The sequence below is a fragment of the Salvelinus fontinalis genome, chromosome 41 (assembly GCF_029448725.1).
Source record: "Salvelinus fontinalis isolate EN_2023a chromosome 41, ASM2944872v1, whole genome shotgun sequence".
Classification (NCBI taxonomy): Eukaryota; Metazoa; Chordata; class Actinopteri; order Salmoniformes; family Salmonidae; genus Salvelinus; species Salvelinus fontinalis.
Window position 1 is genome coordinate 14,655,757 of NC_074705.1, and position 22,394 is coordinate 14,678,150.

The window sequence follows — 22,394 nt, forward strand, 5'->3', positions numbered from 1 at the left end:
CTTCCTCATTTGGAGCAGGACATTATCATTAAAGATATTACTCGACCTGGTTTTATCACGTGAGGTATATTAGCCCTTACACTTAGATTGTAATTTTGGAGGCTATTTGCCACTCATAACTTAAAATATGTCAGCAATTAAACAATTAGATGGCAACAGTCCAAACTCATCACACACATCATGCCTGAGATCATTGATGTCTTCCAATGGCAGGCTGAGCTCAGATCCTGGCTCCTCCCTTCGACATAGAAGTTTCATCAGTTTCCCGGGCTGCATCCACAAACTGTCACAAACTCGTCCCGTCGCTACGAGGGGAAACACGCAGGAGAAAAGGCCTAGACAATGTCATTATTTAAAGGCCGAGGTGTATTTGCGAGTCTTTGTTGGTGGAGTATCTTGTTCTTGAGTGTCAACGCGAAGACGAAGAGGAAAGACGAGACCCAGTCGATGAACGACGTCTACCGAGGGAGATGTGCGTCTAGGTGCCTCAGCTTGCACAGCACTCGCATAGCGACGCTTTCCAAACAATCTCAGGTGGAGGTAAGGCCAAAACAAGCGGGCGAGCATGCTGCTGTCTTCATGGAATAAAGTCAAAGTTGGATCAAACGCAGGCAATCCGATTTGGCTCTACTGCATCATATAATAATCCCTTTGCTTTTTATGCGCAAATTAATTAATGAACAAGAATGTGCTTGAAATAGATTTTATTTTTATTTATTTATTTAGTTGATTATTAACCGGTAACTGAAGTTTTGATTTTGGCCTCACAATAACTGCTTTAGAGTTGGTAAGTTTGCAAGCAAACTAGACACAATATATGGAGACAGTTCAGTATCATGTTCTGACAGAGGAAACTGTCTATACACTGTACTCCTCATTAGAAAGTTCTCTTTACCATGTCCCATTTTTAAATCTGATTCTGCATTGAGAAGTGGAGCAACCTACTGGCTGATGGAGAGCGAGAGAGAGAAGCATGTTATCCAAATGACGTCCATATCAAGCCCTTCACTACCCCTCCATTCCCAAGCCTATGACACTGTGACTGAGCCACCCAGGTCACATGATCAAGTTCATGTTCTCCTTTGATTTACAGATGACATCTGTAAATAGCCCATCCAACTACCTCATCCCCATATTGTTATTTCTTGTTTTGCTCCTTTGCACCCCAGTATCTCTACTTGCTCGTTCATCTTCTGCACATCTATCACTCCAGTGTTTAATTGCTCAATTGTAATTACTTCGCCACTACGGCCTATTCATTGCCTTACCTCCCTAATCTTACCTCAAGTGCACACACTGTATATAGATTTTTTTCCTACTGTGTTATTGACTGTATGTTTGTTTATCCCATGTGTAACTCTGTGTTGTTGTTTGTGTCGCACTGCTTTGCTTTATCTTGGCCAGGTGGCAGTTGTAAATGAGAACTTGTTCTCAACTGGCCTACCTGGTTAAATCAAGGTGAAATAAATCACATAAAACATACAGTGCATGGAGATAACTAAGCCTTAGCAGTGAACATGCCCAGTTACTCACTATTCAGCCTGAGGATTCAGAAGGATGGTCCTGTGAGAATACCCACTAGTATACTCCCATATAGTAGGCCTATATAGTTTACTGAATGAATTGCTCCATAGGGAATATGGAATGGGGAACTAGTGAGACACATGGCTATTAGCTATGGTTTATTATCATAGGACGGGAACTGCACTGACATCACATCATTAGCCACACTGTTAAGCACGTGGGACCTCTCTAAGGGTCAGGATATGACCTTTGACCTGTTTCATCACTACTTCCCACGGATCATGTAGCAGGGTCAATGTTAGATTGCAAGGGCAGCCCATCTATTCCCTCTGATGGAATTTCTGTCATAGATCGTAGATCAAGTCTACCCATTGTAGGAGTGGATAGGATACTATGTCATGTCAGCCTATAAAATGGCTAATTCTTATTGCCAGACTTGGGTTTAGCTACAGTACGCTTCAGCTATACTTTTTCATCAATTCGACACAAAGTAATGGACAGGTGAACGTGACTAAAATGAAGCATATTGGTTGAAAGGTCTCTGTTGGCAATGTGCTGGAAGCAGCCATGGAAATACATCTTGGTACAGATTGTTGAATCTATCGTAAGCTTTCCATATTGAAAAGTCCCTTTCTGAGACTTTGTAACATGACATAATTTACGTCAGTCAGTGAATCCAAATCATGTTAATGCCACCATCAATCTGGATTATAGTTGTTGGACAGGACCATTAGAGTCTGCTTTGAGGTGGTTCAAACTTAGGTTTGCATCCCAAATGACACACATTCCCTATGTAGTGCACTACTTTTTACCAGGGCCCACAGGGCTCTGGTGAAAAGTAGTGCACTATATAAGGAATAGGGTGCTATTTAGGGTGTAGCCTTACCCTTGATTTCCAGTCTTTCATGTGTAATATTTCGGAAACAATTGTCTGACTTGTGAGACTAGTTCTGATTTGCGTCAGAGGTCATATTGTGCTCCACTCATTTAGTCAGTGACATAACAAAATGCCCTCATCTTTTTAAAATGTGTTTTATTTCACCTTTATCTGTTCTGACTTTCATGTCCCTTGGGCTGCCATAGTAGCCTTCATAACATGGGTATGATGAATTGGATGGGTCCCAAATGGTACCCTATTCCCTTCATAGTGCACTACTTTTGACCACAGCCCTATAGGCCCTGTTCAAAAGTAGTGCACTATAATGGAAATATGGTGCCATTTGGGATGCAGACATTCATTGACCTGATAATGACAGAGAGGTTAGATGACTATCTGTCTTTAGCCTTGCCTGTACTGTACACATCTGCGTGAACGTGCCTTAGGCATGCTGCAAGGAGGCATAAGGACTGCAGATGTGGCCAGGGCAATAAATTGCAATGTCCGTACTGTGAGACGCCTAAGACAGCGCTACAGGGAGACAAGACGGACAGCTGATCGTACTCGCAGAGGCAGACAACGTGTAACAACACTTGCACAGGATCGGTACATCCGAACATCACACCTGCGGAACAGGTACAGGATGGCACAAGGAACGCACAATCCCTCCATCAGTGCTCAGACTGTCCGCAATAGGCTGAGAGAGGCTGGACTGAGGGCTTGTAGGCCTGTTGTAAGGCAGGTCCTCACCAGACATCACCAGCAACAACGTCGCCTATGGGCACAAACCCACAGTCGCTGGACCAGACAGGACTGGCAAAAAGTGTTCTTCACTGACGAGTCGCAGTTTTGTCTCACCAGGAGTGATGGTCGGATTCGCGTTTATCGTCGAAGGAATGAGCGTTACACCAAGGCCTATACTCTGGAGCAGGATCGATTTGAAGGTGGAGGGTCCGTCATGGTCTGGGGTGGTGTGTCACAGCATCATCGTACTGAGCTTGTTGTCATTGCAGGCAATGTCAACACTGTGCTTTACAGGGAAGACATCCTCCTCCCTCATGTGGTACCCTTCCTGTAGGCTCATCCTGACATGACTCTCCAGCATGACAATGCCACCAGTCATACTGCTCGTTATGTGCGTGATTTCCTGTAAGACAGGAATGTCAGTGTTCTGCCATGGCCAGTGAAGAGCCCGGATCTCAATCCCATTGAGCACGTCTGGGACCTGTTGGATCGGAGGGTGAGGGCTAGGGCCATTTCTCCCAGAAATGTCCGGGAACTTGCAGGTGCCTTGGTGGAAGAGTGGGGTAACATCTCACAGCAAGAACTGGCAAATCTGGTGCAGTCCAAGAGGAGGAGATGCACTGCAGTACTTAATGCAGCTGGTGGCCACACCAGATACTGACTGTTACTTTTAATTCTGACCCCCCCCCTTTGTTCAGGGACATATTATTCCATTTCTGTTAGTCACATGTCTGTGGAAAATGTTCAGTTTATGTCTCAGTTGTTGAATCTTATGTTCATACAAATATTTACACATGCGAAGTTTGATGAAAATAAACGCAGTTGACACTGAGGACATTTCTTTTTTTGCCAAGTTTACTACTGACTGTCCTCTACTCTCTTCTCTCCCTAGTAATTACACTTCTGACTGTCCTCTACTCTCTTCTCTCCCTAGTAATTATACTACTGACTGTTCTCTACTCTCTGCTCTCCCTAGTAATTATACTACTGACTGTTCTCTACTCTCTTCTCTCCCTAGTAATTATACTACTGATTGTCTTCTACTCTCTTTTCTTCCTAGTAATTATACTACTGACTGTCCTCTACTCTCTATTCTCCCTAGTAATTACACTACTGACTGTCCTCTAATCTCTGTTCTCCCTAGTAATTACACTACTGACTGTCCTCTACTCTCTGCTCTCCCTAGTAAATATACTACTGACTGTTCTCTACTCTGCTCTCCCTAGTAAATATACTACTGACTGTTCTCTACTCTGCTCTCCCTAGTAATTATACTACTGACTGTTCTCTACTCTCTTCTCTCCCTAGTAATTATACTACTGACTGTCCTCTGCTCTCCCTAGTAAATATACTACTGACTGTTCTCTACTCTGCTCTCCCTAGTAATTATACTACTGACTGTCCTCTACTCTCTGCTCTCCCTAGTAAATATACTACTGACTGTTCTCTACTCTGCTCTCTCTAGTAATTATACTTCTGACTGTCCTCTACTCTCTGCTCTCCCTAGTAATTATACTACTGACTGTTCTCTACTCTCTGCTCTCCCTAGTAAATATACTACTGACTGTTCTCTACTCTCTTCTCTCCCTAGTAAATATAATACTGACTGTCCTCTTCTCTCCCTAGTAATTATACTACTGACTGTCTTCTACTCTCTTCTCTCCCAAGTAATTATACTACTGACTGTCCTCTACTCTCCCTAGTAATTACACTTCTGACTGTTGTCTACTCTCTGCTCTCTCTAGTAATTATACTACTGACTGTTCTCTACTCTCTTCTCTCCCTAGTAATTACACTACTGACTGTCCTCTACTCTCTGCTCTCTCTAGTAATTATACTACTGACTGTCCTCTACTCTCTGCTCTCTCTAGTAATTATACTACTGACTGTCCTCTACTCTCTTCTCTCCCTAGTAATTATACTTCTGACTGTCGTCTACTCTCTGCTCTCTCTAGTAATTATACTACTGACTGTTCTCTACTCTCTTCTCTCCCTAGTAATTACACTACTGACTGTTCTCTACTCTCCATAGTAATTACACTTCTGACTGTCGTCTACTCTCTTCTCTCCCTAGTAATTATACTTCTGACTGTCGTCTACTCTCTGCTCTCCCTAGTAAATATACTACTGACTGTCCTCTACTCTCTTCTCTCCCTAGTAATTATACTTCTGACTGTCGTCTACTCTCTGCTCTCTCTAGTAATTACACTACTGACTGTCCTCTACTCTCTGCTCTCTCTAGTAATTATACTACTGACTGTTCTCTACTCTCCCTAGTAATTACACTACTGACTGTCCTCTACTCTCTATTCTCCCTAGTAATTACACTACTGACTGTCCTCTACTCTGCTCTCCCTAGTAATTATACTTCTGACTGTCCTCTACCTACTTCTCTCCCTAGTAATTATACTTCTGACTGTCCTCTACTCTCTGCTCTCCCTGGTAAATATACTACTGACTGTCCTCTACTTTCGTCTCTCCTTTCAGAACAATGGAGCCCTGGGCTGGTGTCAAAATCATAGACAGTGTGCCAAGGTAACGTACTGATGTTTACATGCATACTATACCTAACATGACGGAAATCGCACAAAACTTGAATGATCTATTTTCAGAGAGGAAAAGCTCTCAGGGAAAATCAGCAGCTGAACAAATAGCATGATAAATCATTGTCATAGTGGTTCTTACACACTACTCTATGTACCATGCAATACCATACATCACTGTCAGCCAATATACTGCAGCTAGCTATGTACTGTTCCCCTGTAGATCATAGAGCCTACAAAATATATGATTTTAAAGTATAGCGACAGGTGCTTTAGATGGATGCTTGGCTGTAATGCTTGGCTGTTAAGTCTCTCCACTTTGTATTTTCATCAAACACATGTCTGCATATCCCTCTCTGGAAGTCATAATTGTCTTTGGGTAAAGAGGTCCACTCATTTTTGGTAATGAGGACAGTAACGTTCTCTAACAGCCCTTCAGTATACTAGCCCCACAGTGTACAGAAGTGAAGCTGACATGTTGCCTTTGTGCTTATTCCACAGGCTTCAGTATACTGTAGTATACGACAATAGAATGGTTGCACAGTTGTCATATCTCATAACGCAAATAGCAGGCAAATGCCATTATGAACAATATTATCTCACATGTTTTTGTTAAATTGAATAATGTTTTTTTCGATAACACGTTCACACTCGCAGCTATTTACTCTGAAGCCACATTCCTTATTAGTTTCGAGTTGTCTTTGTGATTGTTTTGTTGCTTGGTTTACTACAGTCTAATACTCTGGTTAGTTGTGTGTTTGTGTCACCGTATGGTAGAGAAGCACAACAACACACGTCTCTGTCTGTGACAGACAGACTCAACCCAGGGTAGGCTCACTGCAGAAACGCAGTTCGCCCGCCGCTGACCTCTCTTGGTGGGTCCATGAAAACATTTAACCAAGTGCTCAGCAGATTTCTCCAGAACTCCAGAGAGAGTTTTCACTCAAACTTTAAACCAGGTCAATCCCTGTAGCGTGATGGCATCCTCCACACCAGGTCCAAACCAATGTGCTGTTTTTTTGCTCTGTTTTTTAATGGTGAAACTGAGCATATAATAAAATTATACATTTCAGCGCTCTCCTTGTTTTCTTGAAGAGCGATGCTATTTTATTCTCGTTAAGAAAGTAATAATGATATTCTATTCTCGTTAAGAAAGAACACAGCCAATTAGAATCCTCTTCCTCGTGGAATGTTCATTACACGGCAGCTAATTGCCAAATTAGAGGCTCTGAAGTGGAGATGAAGAATCAATTTATTCTCACTAAGGAGATCTTAATGTCTCCGCGGTCTCACTTTAGAAGTAATCTTGCTTTGCTTTCAGTTCAGTTATGTATCACCAATGGTTCAGTATATCACTCGAACTCAACATTAGATTTGATTGGCTGCTCAAGGATTTCAGTCTGATTTTAAGGTCTTCCTGAAATGCCACTGCCTCCTATGTAATCTGTAGTTCCAGCTCGACCACAAAATTGGAAGTCAGACCCTCATGTTTCGCAGTGTTTGATTACAGGCGATGATTTGTTTCGCTGCGTGAGCCATCGCATGTCTGCATTTGGTGATTGCTTGCAGCAGTGCTTACGGCTACACTGAAAGTCCACCCACAACTTATCGGAGACAACAACAGTGCTGCCATTTCTTTTTTTAAAGCCCTCAGTGATTACATCCAGTAGAGCTATGATCATGTTTGGTCACAATAGTCAGATCATCCTGTACTTTGCCCATGCACACTCAGCATCACGTTGTCTCTATGGACCTCCCTGGTAACGATGAGTGACTGTTCATCTGTCTGTCACTATCTCGTCGAGGCAGGCAGTCAATTAAGGCTACTATAGATGATTACCATAGCCTGGCACAATAGAGTCCGGTCACATCTTCATTTAAAGGCTTAGCGGGGGGCGACAGGATCGCTTCAGTGCCTCATTTAGGAGAGCCGTGGACGGTCATAATTGCCATGCCATTACACCGGGCAGTCTGTCAGCCTCTCAGCTCTGCAGATATGAATGCTTAGTTGAAGTCATTATTTTTTTATCACCTCGCGACAAGCCAAGGCTCCTTCAGATTGGCGTTTAGGCAGCACTTGGGAGTCATTAGTGTACCAACTAACACTTACTGGTCTAGCAGTTGGGATGATGTGGCCCTAAGGACTAAAAACAAGGCTGAAATGGCACCCTATTCCATATATAGTGCACTACTTTTGACCAGAGCCCTATGCATGCAATAGGGTGCCATTTCTAACACACCACATCTTCTTCCCTACACCACAGACATGACCATGTGAAATAATGAACAGTGTTAGCACTACAGAGAGCTGGCACAGGCTCGTCCTCTTGTGAAAGACTCTGGAACCCCCCCAAAGCCTGTTCAATTTGTAGAAACAGGAAGGGAGAGACAAAAGGCAGGGTCTTTTTTCTCCAGGGAGGGTGTCATCTGGGCACGGTATCAAACACTGTTGTGTGCTACAGTACAGCCAGGGCGCATCCCAAATGGCACCCTTTTCCCTATTTAGTGCATTTATTTTGACCAGGGCCCATATGGCGCTGGTCAAAGGGAGTGCACTATATAGAGAACAGGGTACCATTTGGGAAGCAGGCTCAGTCTACACCACCCAAACAGAACAGCAGCGTTATGCACGGTCAGAAGTCACTGAGGCCATTATCTACTGTCGTTCAGAGAGGAAACGGTTCACTCTTGTCCTACTGCATAGTGAAATAGCCATGTGCACCCTGCTGGTGCTTTTCCTGTTTTCCCTGGTTCCTTTGTAAAACAGAGCAGGTTTTCCTGTGTTCAAAATTAAGAGTAAGCATTATTGACTTCCGAATGTCTATCAAACTTCTGCCGTCAAGGGGCAATACTCCTTTGTCTTTTGCCATCAGTGGAAGAGAGTCCTTCGGTGTTGTGTAAATTCCTAGACATTCTATCAGAGTCCGAGAACTCTGCTTTATTTGCGGTCGGTCGCTGGTGGAAAGGAATGCTTGGTTTGAGTTTGAAATGGGGCGGAAAACGAAGCGTAGCCGAGAGGCACAAAAGGAACGAGGAGACGAGAGAGCCTGAGCGTCAGTTGGGATTAGAGGAAGAATCTCAAGTTGGAGACCAGAGAAGGGAGATAAGAAATGACAGGACAGGGACACTCATAGTACGGCATGGCACTAGGCGATGGCGGGGAGCCGAGGATCTAGACACAATGGGAGAGCTTTAGACGTGCAGTACACTGTAGTATAAAGGGACTGTAGGAGAGATAAAGCGAGGACAGGGCACTACAGGAGAGTAGAGGGGTAAGAGAGAGCTAGTTGAATGTATGAGCAATGTATGAGCATGTGTTACTGAATGGGAAAGGGTACAGCGTCAGGCTTTAGCAGTTTCAGGATGTTCCTTCCATACAAGTAGCAGTGGAGCCTGGGGCGAGCTCGGCAGGGTCTCCGCATTTCCCCCTCCATAAAGTGGGCACCTCAGCTGCATTTCAACGTGTGCCTCCTTCCTTCACATTATTCAGAGTTTCCGACAACTACCAACACTCTCCACCCCATTCCACCCCTCACACACTTACTCACACACACACACGCTCACACACACACACACACGCTCACACACACACACACACGCTCACACACACACACACACACACACACACACACACACACACACACACACACACACACACACACACACACACACACACACACACACACACACACACACACACACACACACACTTTCTCATGTTTTCACAGCAACTGAAGATAAATGTGTTTCCCACTCTCATTCCGACCAAAACGTTGCCCCAGGATAACTCCAATCTTCACGCCTTGAAAACCTTCAACAACGCATTACATGGTTGAGGTTTTCTCTAGAAGGTTGTAGGAGTGTATTGGACATGCTGTTATACTTGTGTCAAGGCATAAGTAAGTAAGAAATAATAACCATAAGCATACCGAGTTTATACACTGAACACAAATATAAACGCAACATGTAAAGTGTTGGTTCCATGTTTCATGAGCTGAAAAAGATCCCAGAGATTGCCAAGACAGTCCATCCACCTGACAGGTGTGGTATATCAAGAAGCTGATTAAACAGCATGATAATTACAAAGGTACACCTTGTGCTGTGGACAATGAAAGGCCACTCTAAAATGTGCAGTTTTGTCACACAATACATTGCCACAGATGTCTCAAGTTTTTAGGGGGTGTGCAATTGGCATGCTGGCTGCAGGAATGTCCACCAGAGCTGTTTCCAGATAATTGAATGTTCATTTCTCTACCATAAGCCGCCCCCAACGTCTTTTTAGAAAATTTGCCGGTACGTCCAAGCGGCCTCACAACCACAGACCACGTGTAACAACGCCAGCCCAGGACCTCCACATCCGGCTTCTTCACCCCTCGGACAGCTGATGAAACTGAGGAGTATTTCTGTCTGTACTAAAGCCCTTTTTGTGGGAAAAAACTTGTTCTGATTGGCTAGGCTTGGCTCCCAAGTGGGTGGGCCTATGCCCTACCAGGCCCACCCATGGCTGCGCCCCTGCTCAGTCATGTGAAATCTATAGATTAGGGCCTAATTTATTTATTTAAATTGACTGATTGCCTTATATGAAATGTAACTCAGTAAAATTATTGAAATTGTTGCATGTTGCGTTTATATTTTTGTTCAGCATAGTTAAACCTGGATATCAAATGGATGTTGTTACTGTAATATGGTAACTTTCAAATTACCCCTAGAGCCACCAGCCTTACTATACATTGTGATGCAACATTCCCCACTGCCTTCCTCCATGGCTACCAACCACGGTGTTTCATTGCAGCATGAAATTGGAAATGGGAATATTCCCCTGGGCAGTCTAGCCTGAGTTACTCATGCAGGAAGAGTGTCTCTCAGGGGACAAGGACAGCAGTACAGATCTACAAGCTGCTACAGGAAGCACATAGTTAATAACAAACACACTGTGGAAGAGTGGTGTTCTTTGATTTTCAAACATCCTATTTATTTCCCTTAAACTGATGTTCCCCAAATTAAATGTGGGTCCAGCAACCGACTGTCAAGTTCTTTAGCTATTCTTTCCTCAAGAGAGTCAGGAACACCGACAAGGCCACAGATGTCAGATGCATACAAAGATTCCTCCCAATAAACCTCAAGCTGCTAAAGTTTGTGGTAACACTTTTTGCTGTTATATTGCGGGAGCTTGAGGGCAGAAGAAGTATTCAAGTATTTTTTTTATACCGTGGTGGCACGTTTTTAATTTATTAAGCTGCTTCAGATATCTCCTGTGGTGGCATGGAAGGTGTAACAAACCCTCACCTCCATCTCTGTTTCTCTCACCTTCAAAGTGCCTGGAACCCTGCAAGGCCTCCTGGGACCTGAAGAGCCAGTGTCGGGAGTTTTGTGAGGTATGATGACTTTTGATAGCCTACCACTTCGTTAAGTTAGGGGGGAGGAACACCCTGAGGAGAGGCTTCATGTTGAGAGGCTAAATTAGTAGAGTTCAGTTCAGATTCTCCTCCATAGACATTTTCTTGGCAAAAGTAATCCGACACAGGCAAATGTTACCTCAGTGCTTCTTCAATTTCCTTACTCGGTAAGTAATCAGAAACTGATCTTCTTCTTACAGTGTCTGCACAGTTTTTCTGCATGATATTTTAGTAGTAAAGCATCTGTGCTTTCTCTGTCTGTCTGTCTGTCCCCCAATCCTCCACCCCAGCGCTCAATTCCCAAGAAGCACTGGGAGTGTGTGACGAGTTGTGAGTTCCTGCGCTCGGTGGTGGCAGTGAAGCAGGGTGACTGCCCTGCCCCTGAGAAGGCCAGCGGATTTGCGGCGGCGTGTGTGGAGGGATGCAAGGAGGACAGAGAGTGCAATGCCCAGACGAAGTGCTGTTCCAACGGCTGTGGGCACACCTGCCAACCTCCCAAGAACCTTAACAAAGGTACAGCAACCTCCAGTACACACAGTATGTTCAGTAAAATAGACAGGAAACTTCAGTATGTACATTTTTTGTTGGTTGGTTACAACCAATATATTATCTGCAACCAATTTGTGGGTCAATTCAAAGATGAAATAAAAAAACTAACTTTCGCTTAGATAATTCACTGATGTCAGTAGAAGGTTCGATTCCCTGAGCTAACTATGTAAAAAATCTGCCGATGTGCCCTTGAGCAAGGCACTTAACCCTAATTGCTCTGGATAAGAACGTCTGCTAAATGACTAAAATCAAATGATCACATGATCTTGAACCGACCCACTTCACCCTTCCAGGAGCCCCTCTGAAGCCCAGGAAGGAGCTGAGTTTTGAGGAGCTGAGGTCTGGCCAGATTGAGGTGAGCTGGTCCTCCCGATTCAACGTGTCGGCCGAGCCGGTCATCTACGTGGTCCAGAGGAGGTGGAACTACGGGATACAACCCAGTGAGGACGCTGCTACACAGTGGGAGGTGGTAGCACAGGTTAGTCAGCCTTTTTTGGGGATGCTTAGTTATTAATACTGGATTTAGTTGATTATAAGGGGACAAATGAATGTAATCTACTTAGAGTTCAATGTGTGGCAATGTATTGATTGTTCATGAAGTTAAACAACTCTCTCTCTCTCTCTCTCTCTCCCTCTCTCGCTCTCTCTAGACCACGGAGGAGAAAGCGCGGCTGGCTGATATCCGGGCAGGACGGTGGTACCAGTTCAGAGTGGCAGCAGTGAACGTCCATGGGACCAGAGGGTTCACCACTCCCAGTCGCCACATCCACACCAAGAAAGGTGTGCGTGTGTGTTTGTTTGTGTGTCTGCTTGTATATGTGTGTGTGTGTGTGTGTGTGTGTGTGTGTGTGTGTGTGTGTGTGTGTGTGAGGCTGGCTTAAACAACCTGGGGTGATATTGCACTGACTGTAATGAAGATGAATACAGACTAATTACATTGGCTTTTGGCCATTTCTGAAGTGCTGTATTGTGCTTAAGCCCCCTAGAGCTGTAATACCTTCCAGTCAAAATAGCTTTCATAGACAGTTACTAAAGCGTAATGTATTTGGCAGCTGTAATGTGCGGTGTGGGTTAGCTGTGCTGCATTTGTCAGCGAGAATGCCTCCATGATTGATTGACCTTTTTACTGCAGTGGGTTAAATCAGGGTCACACAGACTGATTTTTGGTACAAATCTACTTTGAAACAGAAGTATACACCTCACACACATGGTTATGGGCTTTAAAAAAAGAAGACAACTGTACCATGTCAGATATAGAGTTGAAATGTGTTACATTTTGAGTTTGCATCCCAATATTACACTTTATATACATCACAGAAGACTGAACTATAACAAAACGGTTTGACCTAGAAACACCAGAAACACTACTGATGTCTACTTCAGACCAATGACTCCTGATGTCGTCCCCAGACCCCTCCGGCCCCCCTGCCCCATCTGAGCTGAGGGTGTCCAACGTGACCTTTGGCCCCAGCGGCAGGGCGGTGTCGGTCCGGCTGCGCTGGTCCATCCCCTCAGACCTGGATGTCCCTGTACACCACTACAAGGTGTCCTGGAGCTGGGCCACAGGCAGCACTGGGGCCACAGCACCACCTAAGACCAAGAGGAGGAAGATGGTCAATGGGGTAAGTCGTAGAGTAAGGCCCCTACCTTGACATGTTGGGCCCATGTGGTAGGTCAGTCATACCAATAGAAATGGAATGACGTGGCCCGAGGGGCTTTGGCGGTCTAGTCATACTATTTCTAGAAACTTAAATGGTTCTTCGGCTGTCCCCATAGAAGAACCATTTTGGAACCCTTTTTCTACCCTGACATGTAGACACTCATTAACATGGGACATTCCCTGGGACAATGTAGAGTGGAAGCCTGTTCTTTCTTTCCTCAAGCCACAACAAATGTAATGGAAGGATAAACAATGGCAGTGTGTGTGGCTGTGATGGCATAAATCCTCCAATCGCATGGTGCTTAGTGCTTACACACCAAACCAAGCAATTGTATAGTTGTCACGTTTGGCAAATGAATCGCAAATTGATGCTATTAAATCTGCATTAGCTCGTGTCTGTTTTGGAAAATGAAAATTTCCCGGCAATTTATTGCTGTGGTTATTGGACCTACTTTGTACCTTTTTGTTGTGTGGATGCAGAGGACACAGCACGGTCTTCCTGACCCTATAACCCTTCTGTCCTGTGTGTGTGTATCCAGGGGCAGAGCTATGTGGAGCTGGAGAGTCTGCGAGCTAACAGGAGTTACAGTGTGGAGCTACAGGCCGTGTCTTACTGGGGACAGACCCCACTGAAAAGTCCCAAAGCCACCCTGCACTTCAACACACGACACAGTACGTCAACAACAGTCGATGCTTATCAGCTCCCAAATTCTGGGAACATTCTCAAAGTTACCTGGTTTTTCCAGAAATCCCAGTTGGAGGGTTTACAGAATTTTGCAACTCTATTAAATATTTACCCAGTATATTGAGGTTGGAAGAGTGATATACTACATGACCAGTCACGAGTCATGACTGCAGTCAAATACCGTTTATTACGGTAATTAGGCTTCTCCAAGCTCTGATGCTGCTGATGGTCATTATTAGCCTACCAAAATTGCAAACTGCCTGGTACTCAGCATCAATGCAATTGTAATCGAGAATCTAATCAAATACGTCATGAGAGCCAATGTGCTCATATTGCGCAACATTTCTATAGGCTATGCAATTGCGTGAGAAAACAGAGTGATGGCCTCTATTAAAAAGAGGAGGATCCCATCAGCTTTCTAAAGCTAGGCCTACTATATTTATTTTTCAACTTTCCTAATATTAAGCACATTGTTTATCTTTACAACAGGGGTATAGCCTTCCTGGCTGGCGTGAAAATGAACCACGGGAAAAGCGTCCTCCATTTGCTGTTTAAGTGCATAGATGGCATGTATTTGTTCCACTGCCCATGTTTCGAGACAGGTGCATGATAATGGTCCATTTTAAATAAAAACAAATTTCACACATATATTATTTAGAATATGCAAAGACAAGATTAAATTAAGAATAGTCTGATGGGTGACAATATTAGCCTATCACTTGTGAATTCTATATTATCACTTGTGAATGATGCCCAGCATAAGAAACAATGCCTTTTTTTGCGACTTTTTCTAATCATAGTCGCACACATAACCCATAGGCCTGTTTTGATAAGGTTTGTATTACAACTAAAGTGGCCAAATAACTTCTTAAAATGAAGCACCTTAATCTGCTTTACAAGGGGTGTCGAGCCTAACTGGCATCCATAAGCAGGGCGTGAGTTTCAGGTTTGGGGAAGATCATTTTCACCATAAAATGGCACCTTTATAGTAAAAGCATTACATGCATAATCACATTTGGGGTCATGGCAGCAAAAGGCCTGGATTTATTTAGGGGGCATTACGGCCACACAAAGGGGATGCCGCCAGGGAATTCTTCATACTATTATTCTTTATACTATTAAATAATGCCACTGAATTCTAAACAAATCCTGTCTGCTAAATGAACTAGTATAGCCCACAGCCATATAACATAGCCAGATCAGGGCCTAACATCAGGACAACTCAGAGTATGCTATTCTGTTCTTCTGAAATAGACTACTTGTCCTTAATATCATGTTTCTTTAGACCTGTCTAAAATAAATAATGGATTTATTGTGATGGTGTAGGCTATATTAAATAGATTTATTAGACATTTTAAAATGTAGATGTTCCAAAGGTCTGAATCAGTGGCTTGTAGACTATGCGTGGAAACCAGAATTTGCTAAATGTGTTTATGTTAATTAACGGTCAATTACTGTGAGACCAGCAGTTATTTGCTTGACAATCACCGGCTGACAGAACTTCATGACTGCCACAGTTGAGAAATAAATTGTTGGTCCAACTTTTGCTGATATAACACTCTTTTGGGAAGGCTTTCCACTAGATGTTGGAACATTGCTGGAGGGACTTGCTTCCATTCAACCGCAAGAGCATTAGTGAGGTCGGGCACGGATGTCGCAGTCGGCGTTCCAATTCATCCCAAAGGTGTTCGATGGAGTTGAGGTCAAGGCTCTGTGCAGGCCAGTCAAGTTCTTTCACACCAATCTTGACAAACCATTTCTGTATGGACCTCGCTTTGTGCACGGGGGCATTATCATGCTGAAACAGGAAAGGGTCTTCCCCAAACCGTTGCCATAAAGTTGGACACACATAATCATCTAGAATGTCATTGTATGCTGTAGCATTAAGATTTCCATTCACTGGAACTGAGGGGCCTAGCCCGAACCATGATAAACAGTCACAGACCATTATTCCTCGTCCACCAAACTTTACAGTTGGCACTATGCATTGGGGCAGGTAGCATTCTCCTGGCATTCACCAAACCCCAAGTTCGTCTGCCAGATGGTGAAGCGTGATTTATCACTCCAGAGAACGCATTTCCAATGCTCCTGGGTCCAATGGCGGTGAACTTTACACCACTCCAGCCGACGCTTGGCATTGTGCATGTTGATCTTAAAAAAATATAATAATTGAATTGTAATCTGATTTTAGACATGATCATGTCTTCAGAGGAAAAAACAAACAAAAATAAGCCTATTTTTTATTAAGATTTCATATAAGCAATATGATTTAATGTGACATAAAACAACAGTCAAACATCAGTCAGAACACAGCCTGTCTATTCTGTCATGTGATTTCAGGTCCTCTGCCTGAGAAAATGTCTTGTGTGTGGCTGCTCGGCCATGGAAACCCATTTCATGGAGCTCCAGCCTAACAGTTCTTGTGCTGACGTTGCTTCCAGAAGCAGTTTGGAACTCGGTAGTCAGTGTTGCAACCAAGGACAGGCGGTTTTTACACGCTTCAGCACTCGGTGGTTCCGTTCTATCAGCTTGTGTGAACCTACCACTTCGCGGCTGAGCCGTTGTTGCTCCTAGACGTTTCCACTTCACAATAACAGCACTTACAGTTTGGGCAGAAATTTGACAAACTGACTTATTGAAAAGGTGGCATCTTATGATGGTGCCACGTTGAAAGTCACTGAGCTCTTCAGTAATGCCATTCTACTGCCAATGTTTGTCTATGGAAATTGCATGGCTGTGTGCTCGATTTTATACATCTGTCAGCAACGGGTGGGGCTGAAATAGCCGAATCCACTCATTTGAATGGGGTGTCCACATACTTTTGTATATACTGTATTGTGTATGTACATTGGATGGTGCCCTCATTGATCATGTCCCCGCTTAAAATTTTCTGGGTTTCTGGATTGACGGAAAAGGCTAATTGAGGATCTTTTTACTGAAGAGTGTGTGTGTTTCCTATGAATGTGTTTTGCATTTTGTGTCTATGTGAATGTGAATATTGATGTGTATACAGGGCTGATCGTTGACAGAGACCTTGGTCTCAGCATGACTCCCTGTCAAAATGAGGGTAAAAAGGGAAAGCTATAGTGTTTTGGCATGTAGTGTATGTTTGCATCTGATCTAACATCACTTTGTTCCCATTTTCATTGTTCCACGATCAGGGGAGGAACAGAGGTCTGGCGCCCGCCTGGTCCCCGTCTCCGAGGGCCCTATCCCTGATGTGTTGGATGTGGGCACCCCCTTCTACCAGGATGGCCAGCTGCAGGTCCGGGTCTACTGGCAGAAGAGCACAGGTATGCAAGGAGAAACCTAGACACAGCCACACACGCATGAATGAACGCACGCATAGGCACGCACACACACACACGCACACGCACACACACACACACACACACACACACACACACACACACACACACACACACACACACACACACACACACACATATGATTTGGCCTTTGATAAGAACAGCAGTGCTGCTGAGCAAATAATCCTCTAACCACCACCTTTCCTATCGTGATGTAAACAGAGAGTTTATCGTAAATGTACAGGCTGCTTGTGGGTAATTAAACAATCAAAAGGATGAAACAAAAGGCTGCTTTCTTACAAGCTGATAAGATGCACAGAAGTACATCCTGAATCCTGTTCATGCAGGAACATGAGCACAGTAAGCTAGCATCGCTGACTCACTGGGCTACCCAGAACACACTCACTGGGCTACCCAGAACACACTCACTGGGCTACCCAGAACGCACACACACTGGGCTACCCAGAGCACACACACCGGGCAACCCAGAACACACACACCGGGCTAACCAGAGCACACACACTGGGCTACCCAGAGCACACACACTGGGCTACCCAGAGCACACACACTGGGCTACCCAGAGCACACTCACTGGGCTACCCAGAGCACACTCACTGGGCTACCCAGAGCACACTCACCGGGCTACCCAGAGCACACTCACCGGGCTACCCAGAGCACACTCACCGGGCTACCCAGAACACACACACACTGGGCTACCCAGAACACACACACTGGGCTACCCAGAGCACACACACTGGGCTACCCAGAACACACACACTGGGCTACCCAGAACACACACACTGGGCTACCCAGAACACACATACTGGGCTACCCAGAGCACACACACTGGGCTACACAAAGAGCCAACTGAGGAATGGCTTCTCTTACATTTTGCATCAAATAATCTGTTCTGTTTGAACAAGTTGAGCTTTATAAGTGAACTATTGACTCTTATTTTGAAAGGACAATGTGTGCTTTGTCACCTGTGTTATGCGACAAATCGGCAGTTGATTGATAATGAATGATTATTGATTGATACTACTTTCAATTTCTCTCAGATCCCACTGTAGTTCGGTATCGTGTCCAGTGGGTACCAGAGTACTGTGGACACAACCAGACCAAAGGAGCGGACAAGATCATCACACAGGTAACCAGTTTCATTCAGCCATACAACCGGTTTATGGTGAAACAAGTTATGGTGAAACTACGACAAAGGGTATATATCTCTATTGGAGTTACAGTATAGGCTGCTCTCATCATATTTGTGTCCGCTGTCTTTAACCTCTTACAGGAGGGCTTTGCCAGCCTCCCCGGCCTGCTCTTCTCCTGTAAGTACAGAGTGAACCTCCAGCCACTGGGTACTAAGGGACGTGCCCAGGCAGAAACCACCTTCTTCTTTACCCCCTCCTGTGCCAGCATCAGGGCCAAGAGCCCCAAACACATAGCCTGTCCCGGCCAGGAAGGTGAGACACCACTGACCACACAAAGACCACTTTGGTCACTTTGTCATTGACCTAGTGACCCTTCAATTCACATGTCCATTGGTGTACCCCTTTATGTTTGAGATCAACTACATTGAAGTCGGACTGAATCACTGATCTACATATCACCTTGCATCCTAAATAACTAGTCATTATGTGATGAAGATTTGCAATTCTGAGCATTACTTTGCTCAAACTGGTCCCCTCAAACACTCTGTATGTTTGTCCCATAGGAACTTCTCCTCCGACGGTGCTGTACAAGGCAGAGAACCTGACCGCCTCCTTCATGGCCCACAAGGGTAACGTCACAGCTGTGTTTACATGGGAGGTGTCTGCGCCACTCCCACCCCGAGAGCTCCACGGGTTCCAGGTCACATGGGCGGAAGTGACCTCAGCCAGTCGCCATAACAACCTTCCCAACAGCCTAATCTCACAGTCCCAGATACTACCACCAGTAAGTCCATCAGTATAAACCCAAATAGTGCTGTCCCACTGGGCACAGACGTCATTTCAGCCTCTTTTCCACGTTGAAATGACGTGGAAACAACGTCCATTCAACCAGCGTCTCCCCAGTGGGGTGCCACTATAACTGGAATCCCATATCAACTAAATGAATTAGCCCACCTTTATGCAACAAATCTGACCATTTGTCTCAGGAAATCAAAATTCCCATAAATAACCAACAAATGTCCAAGTAATCCATTTTCACAAGTTCCCATGATTTGTTGAGGTTTAAATAAGTAGTTTCACGGCAAAGGGGGGGGATGTGTAATAGAGTAAGGTGACCAAAGCCCCTGTACTGCTGACCAAAACATCCATATAGGAAAAAGCCAACCAGCTCCCCCTTTTCACAGTTAATGAGCCCCTGTATTGCTGTCTTCCCTCTTCTCTCAGGAGCGTACTGTCCTGGTAGTGTCAGGTCTGCAGCTAGCCACCCTCTACAGGCTGGAGATCCAGGTGATTGGAGCAGGAGGAGAGGGTCCTGCCACCACCAAGACTTTTTGCACTCCCACCACCTCACCAGTCCTGCAGCACAGTAAGATCATTGATTGTATTATCTTGCTCTTTTCCAAATGCTAAAAGAGATTTACAATGAGAATACGCACATGCATAACCAATGATAACTGATGTTCTGTTAAACATGGCCAGTTTGAGAGGTGTTAGAAAATGTAATGTAAAAAATGGGTGATGTTGCAGTCTGACTAGGGTTGCAAAGGGAGAGTATATTACTGGAAACTTTCGAAGTCTACCAGTAAACTGCCATAATTTTGTAACTTTCAAGGAATGTATGGAATTTTACCAGATGACATCTAGTGGCCTTTTGGGGTACTGCCGACTATCTCTGGCCCCTCTGTGTGGTCTCATGTAAAATATATTACAAAAAATCCAATAAGATGATTTAAAAATAAATAAATGAATGTCAAAGCTATAAACTTTATTCTAAATATAAACCAACTTAGTAAATGTGTTTAATATGAGGATTTCCGCATGAACTATCCTTTATGTTTTTTACTCAGGTATTTATTTGACTAGATCAATATGTTTTTGCTGTAAATGTTTTGGGTACAAAATGGTTGTAGTTGTGAAAAAATACAACAGTTGGAGGAGTTGCAGAATTCATTGAAAATAATGCCATTGTTGATTAGATGCTTTTTTCCTTAATTACGCTATTTTCTCTTGAACCATATGGTCTATCCACTAGAAACTCATGGACAATATGGACACAGATATAATAAATGTATACTTTATATATGAATAAATATATGTTTTGGTTATTCAAGTATAAATCACTATAGTTTCCATAGATTATCTGTTAATTGCCATTATTACTGAAGAATCTAGTAACTTTCGTAAATGACCGGTAGCTTTGCAACCCTAACTCTGACCATATCGTTGACTTGTTTGGCCTATCTCAGGACCTAGACTCAGGAATCATCACCAGCACCAGCCCAACATAGAGGCACTGAGAGATCAGCTGACCAGAGCTGACCAGACTGCACAGAACTAACCTCCCAGACTCAGGACACTGGAGAACAGCCACCAACAGAAGGGAGAAGGGTCCTCTTTCAGACACTACTTAGTCATGCCTCTACTGTTGTATGTACACCCTACCAATGAAAGAAATTGCTAACAAGTAGCCCACCAATAAACAGTTCACCCAACCCTTCAATAAGGAAATGCTTCTGAATGTTGCATGTGGATATGAGTCGTTATACAGTAGATTAAGATTCCTTAGAGACCTTGGCTTTGCATGTAAAATCCTAGTGTTTCTGGCATGAAATGGTTTGTATTACAACCTCCCTCTCTCCAACAAATAGACAACGACTTGTCACTGTTAATTAATACATTTTTTATTTGACATTTGAATAGGCTGAAGATGTCCTTTTGTGCCCCAACTCTTGTACTGTAAATGGTGTACATACAGTTTGTCTATAATTTATTTATGTCTACAATGGTTTATTTGTATGTATTACTGTACACAGTTGTCTTTGTGTTACTTTTGACTGTTTATGTTCTTTCTAGTTCACCCTTTTGTAAACTGACATACCCTGTATAGAGATGTTTTAAGTAAAAGTACATTCCATGTCAAAAAGCATTGTGTCTGTGCATATTTTATATTGTATGGTTCAAAACTCCATAGTTATAAACCAGAGAAAATGGACGATCATTGTGTTTCTATTGACATTATATATTTGTTGGTGTGCAAACAAAAGGTTAGCTGGGGACGTGTGGAAACACAAACACACACACCACCAGGCAACACAGTCTGTCAGTGTTCTATACCCATGGTGCATGGCTTCACACTTGTTCCCAATCAACCCTTCCAACTGGGTCTCAGTGTTTCTGCCTGTCTAACTATGTGTGCACATGCATCTGAATATGACTCTGCTGTGGTCTCTCTCTCTCTATCCCTCTCTATTTTACATCTTTGGGGTCCTTTACCTTTTTATTTTTATCTTATGAGGGAGTTGTTGGTTCAAGCGTCGAAGCCATCCTTACTGATATGTTAATGCTGATTTATTTTGCTGTCTGAAACACTTTTCCATCCACAGATTTAATGCGAGTAAAGTCTAACTTTTTAAAGAAAATTATGACAGCTGTGATGGATGCAGGTATTTTCGGTAAAATTGTATAAATGCCGACAGATAATTTGTTCGTTCGACATGGTGGGATGTTTTTGTTTCGGGTAAAATGTATTATACGACAAATGGTGGTGGAAACGCCTTTAATGCGCAATTAATGATACAATAGCCATCATATGAAAGTAAACTTGAATTAGGCTAAAGATTAAATGAATAATACCGAGGTAAAGACAGATTCAGGTTGGATATTCGATGGATATTCACCTGTAGTTTTCCTTACGTCCACCAAACAGCAGGTAGGGACCGTCAACATAGTGCCACATCAAATTTCAATAGCACTTTAACCAGTACTCCTAAAACTTTCAAAACTGGTTGTAGTTAACCCGATGGCATAGACACACATTGCACACACTTTTTTGTTGAATTACATCTCGCACTATTTTAAATTATTTATTTACAAGCTATGGTTTCTAAAACCGTTTCAATTTTGTCTCTGAGTGAAACATAAGTCATTTGACAGCACTTTCCCTGAGCAAGAAGAAGA

General features: G+C 43.7%; 1 protein-coding gene across 1 annotated transcript; it reads left to right on the top strand.

Annotated features, from left to right (window-relative positions):
* Nucleotides 1-264: 264 nt before the first annotated feature.
* LOC129840524 (anosmin-1-like) lies at nt 265-21,611 on the top strand. The gene is made up of 14 exons (XM_055908447.1): nt 265-540; nt 5,633-5,680; nt 11,004-11,063; nt 11,375-11,597; nt 11,927-12,111; nt 12,284-12,413; nt 13,044-13,255; nt 13,833-13,965; nt 17,140-17,271; nt 18,345-18,433; nt 18,578-18,749; nt 19,001-19,221; nt 19,662-19,803; nt 20,684-21,611. Exons 1-14 carry the CDS (start codon nt 343-345, stop codon nt 20,773-20,775), a joined length of 2,037 nt encoding a protein of 678 aa, XP_055764422.1. The 5' UTR covers nt 265-342; the 3' UTR covers nt 20,776-21,611.
* The last annotated feature ends 783 nt before the right edge of the window (nt 21,612-22,394 follow it).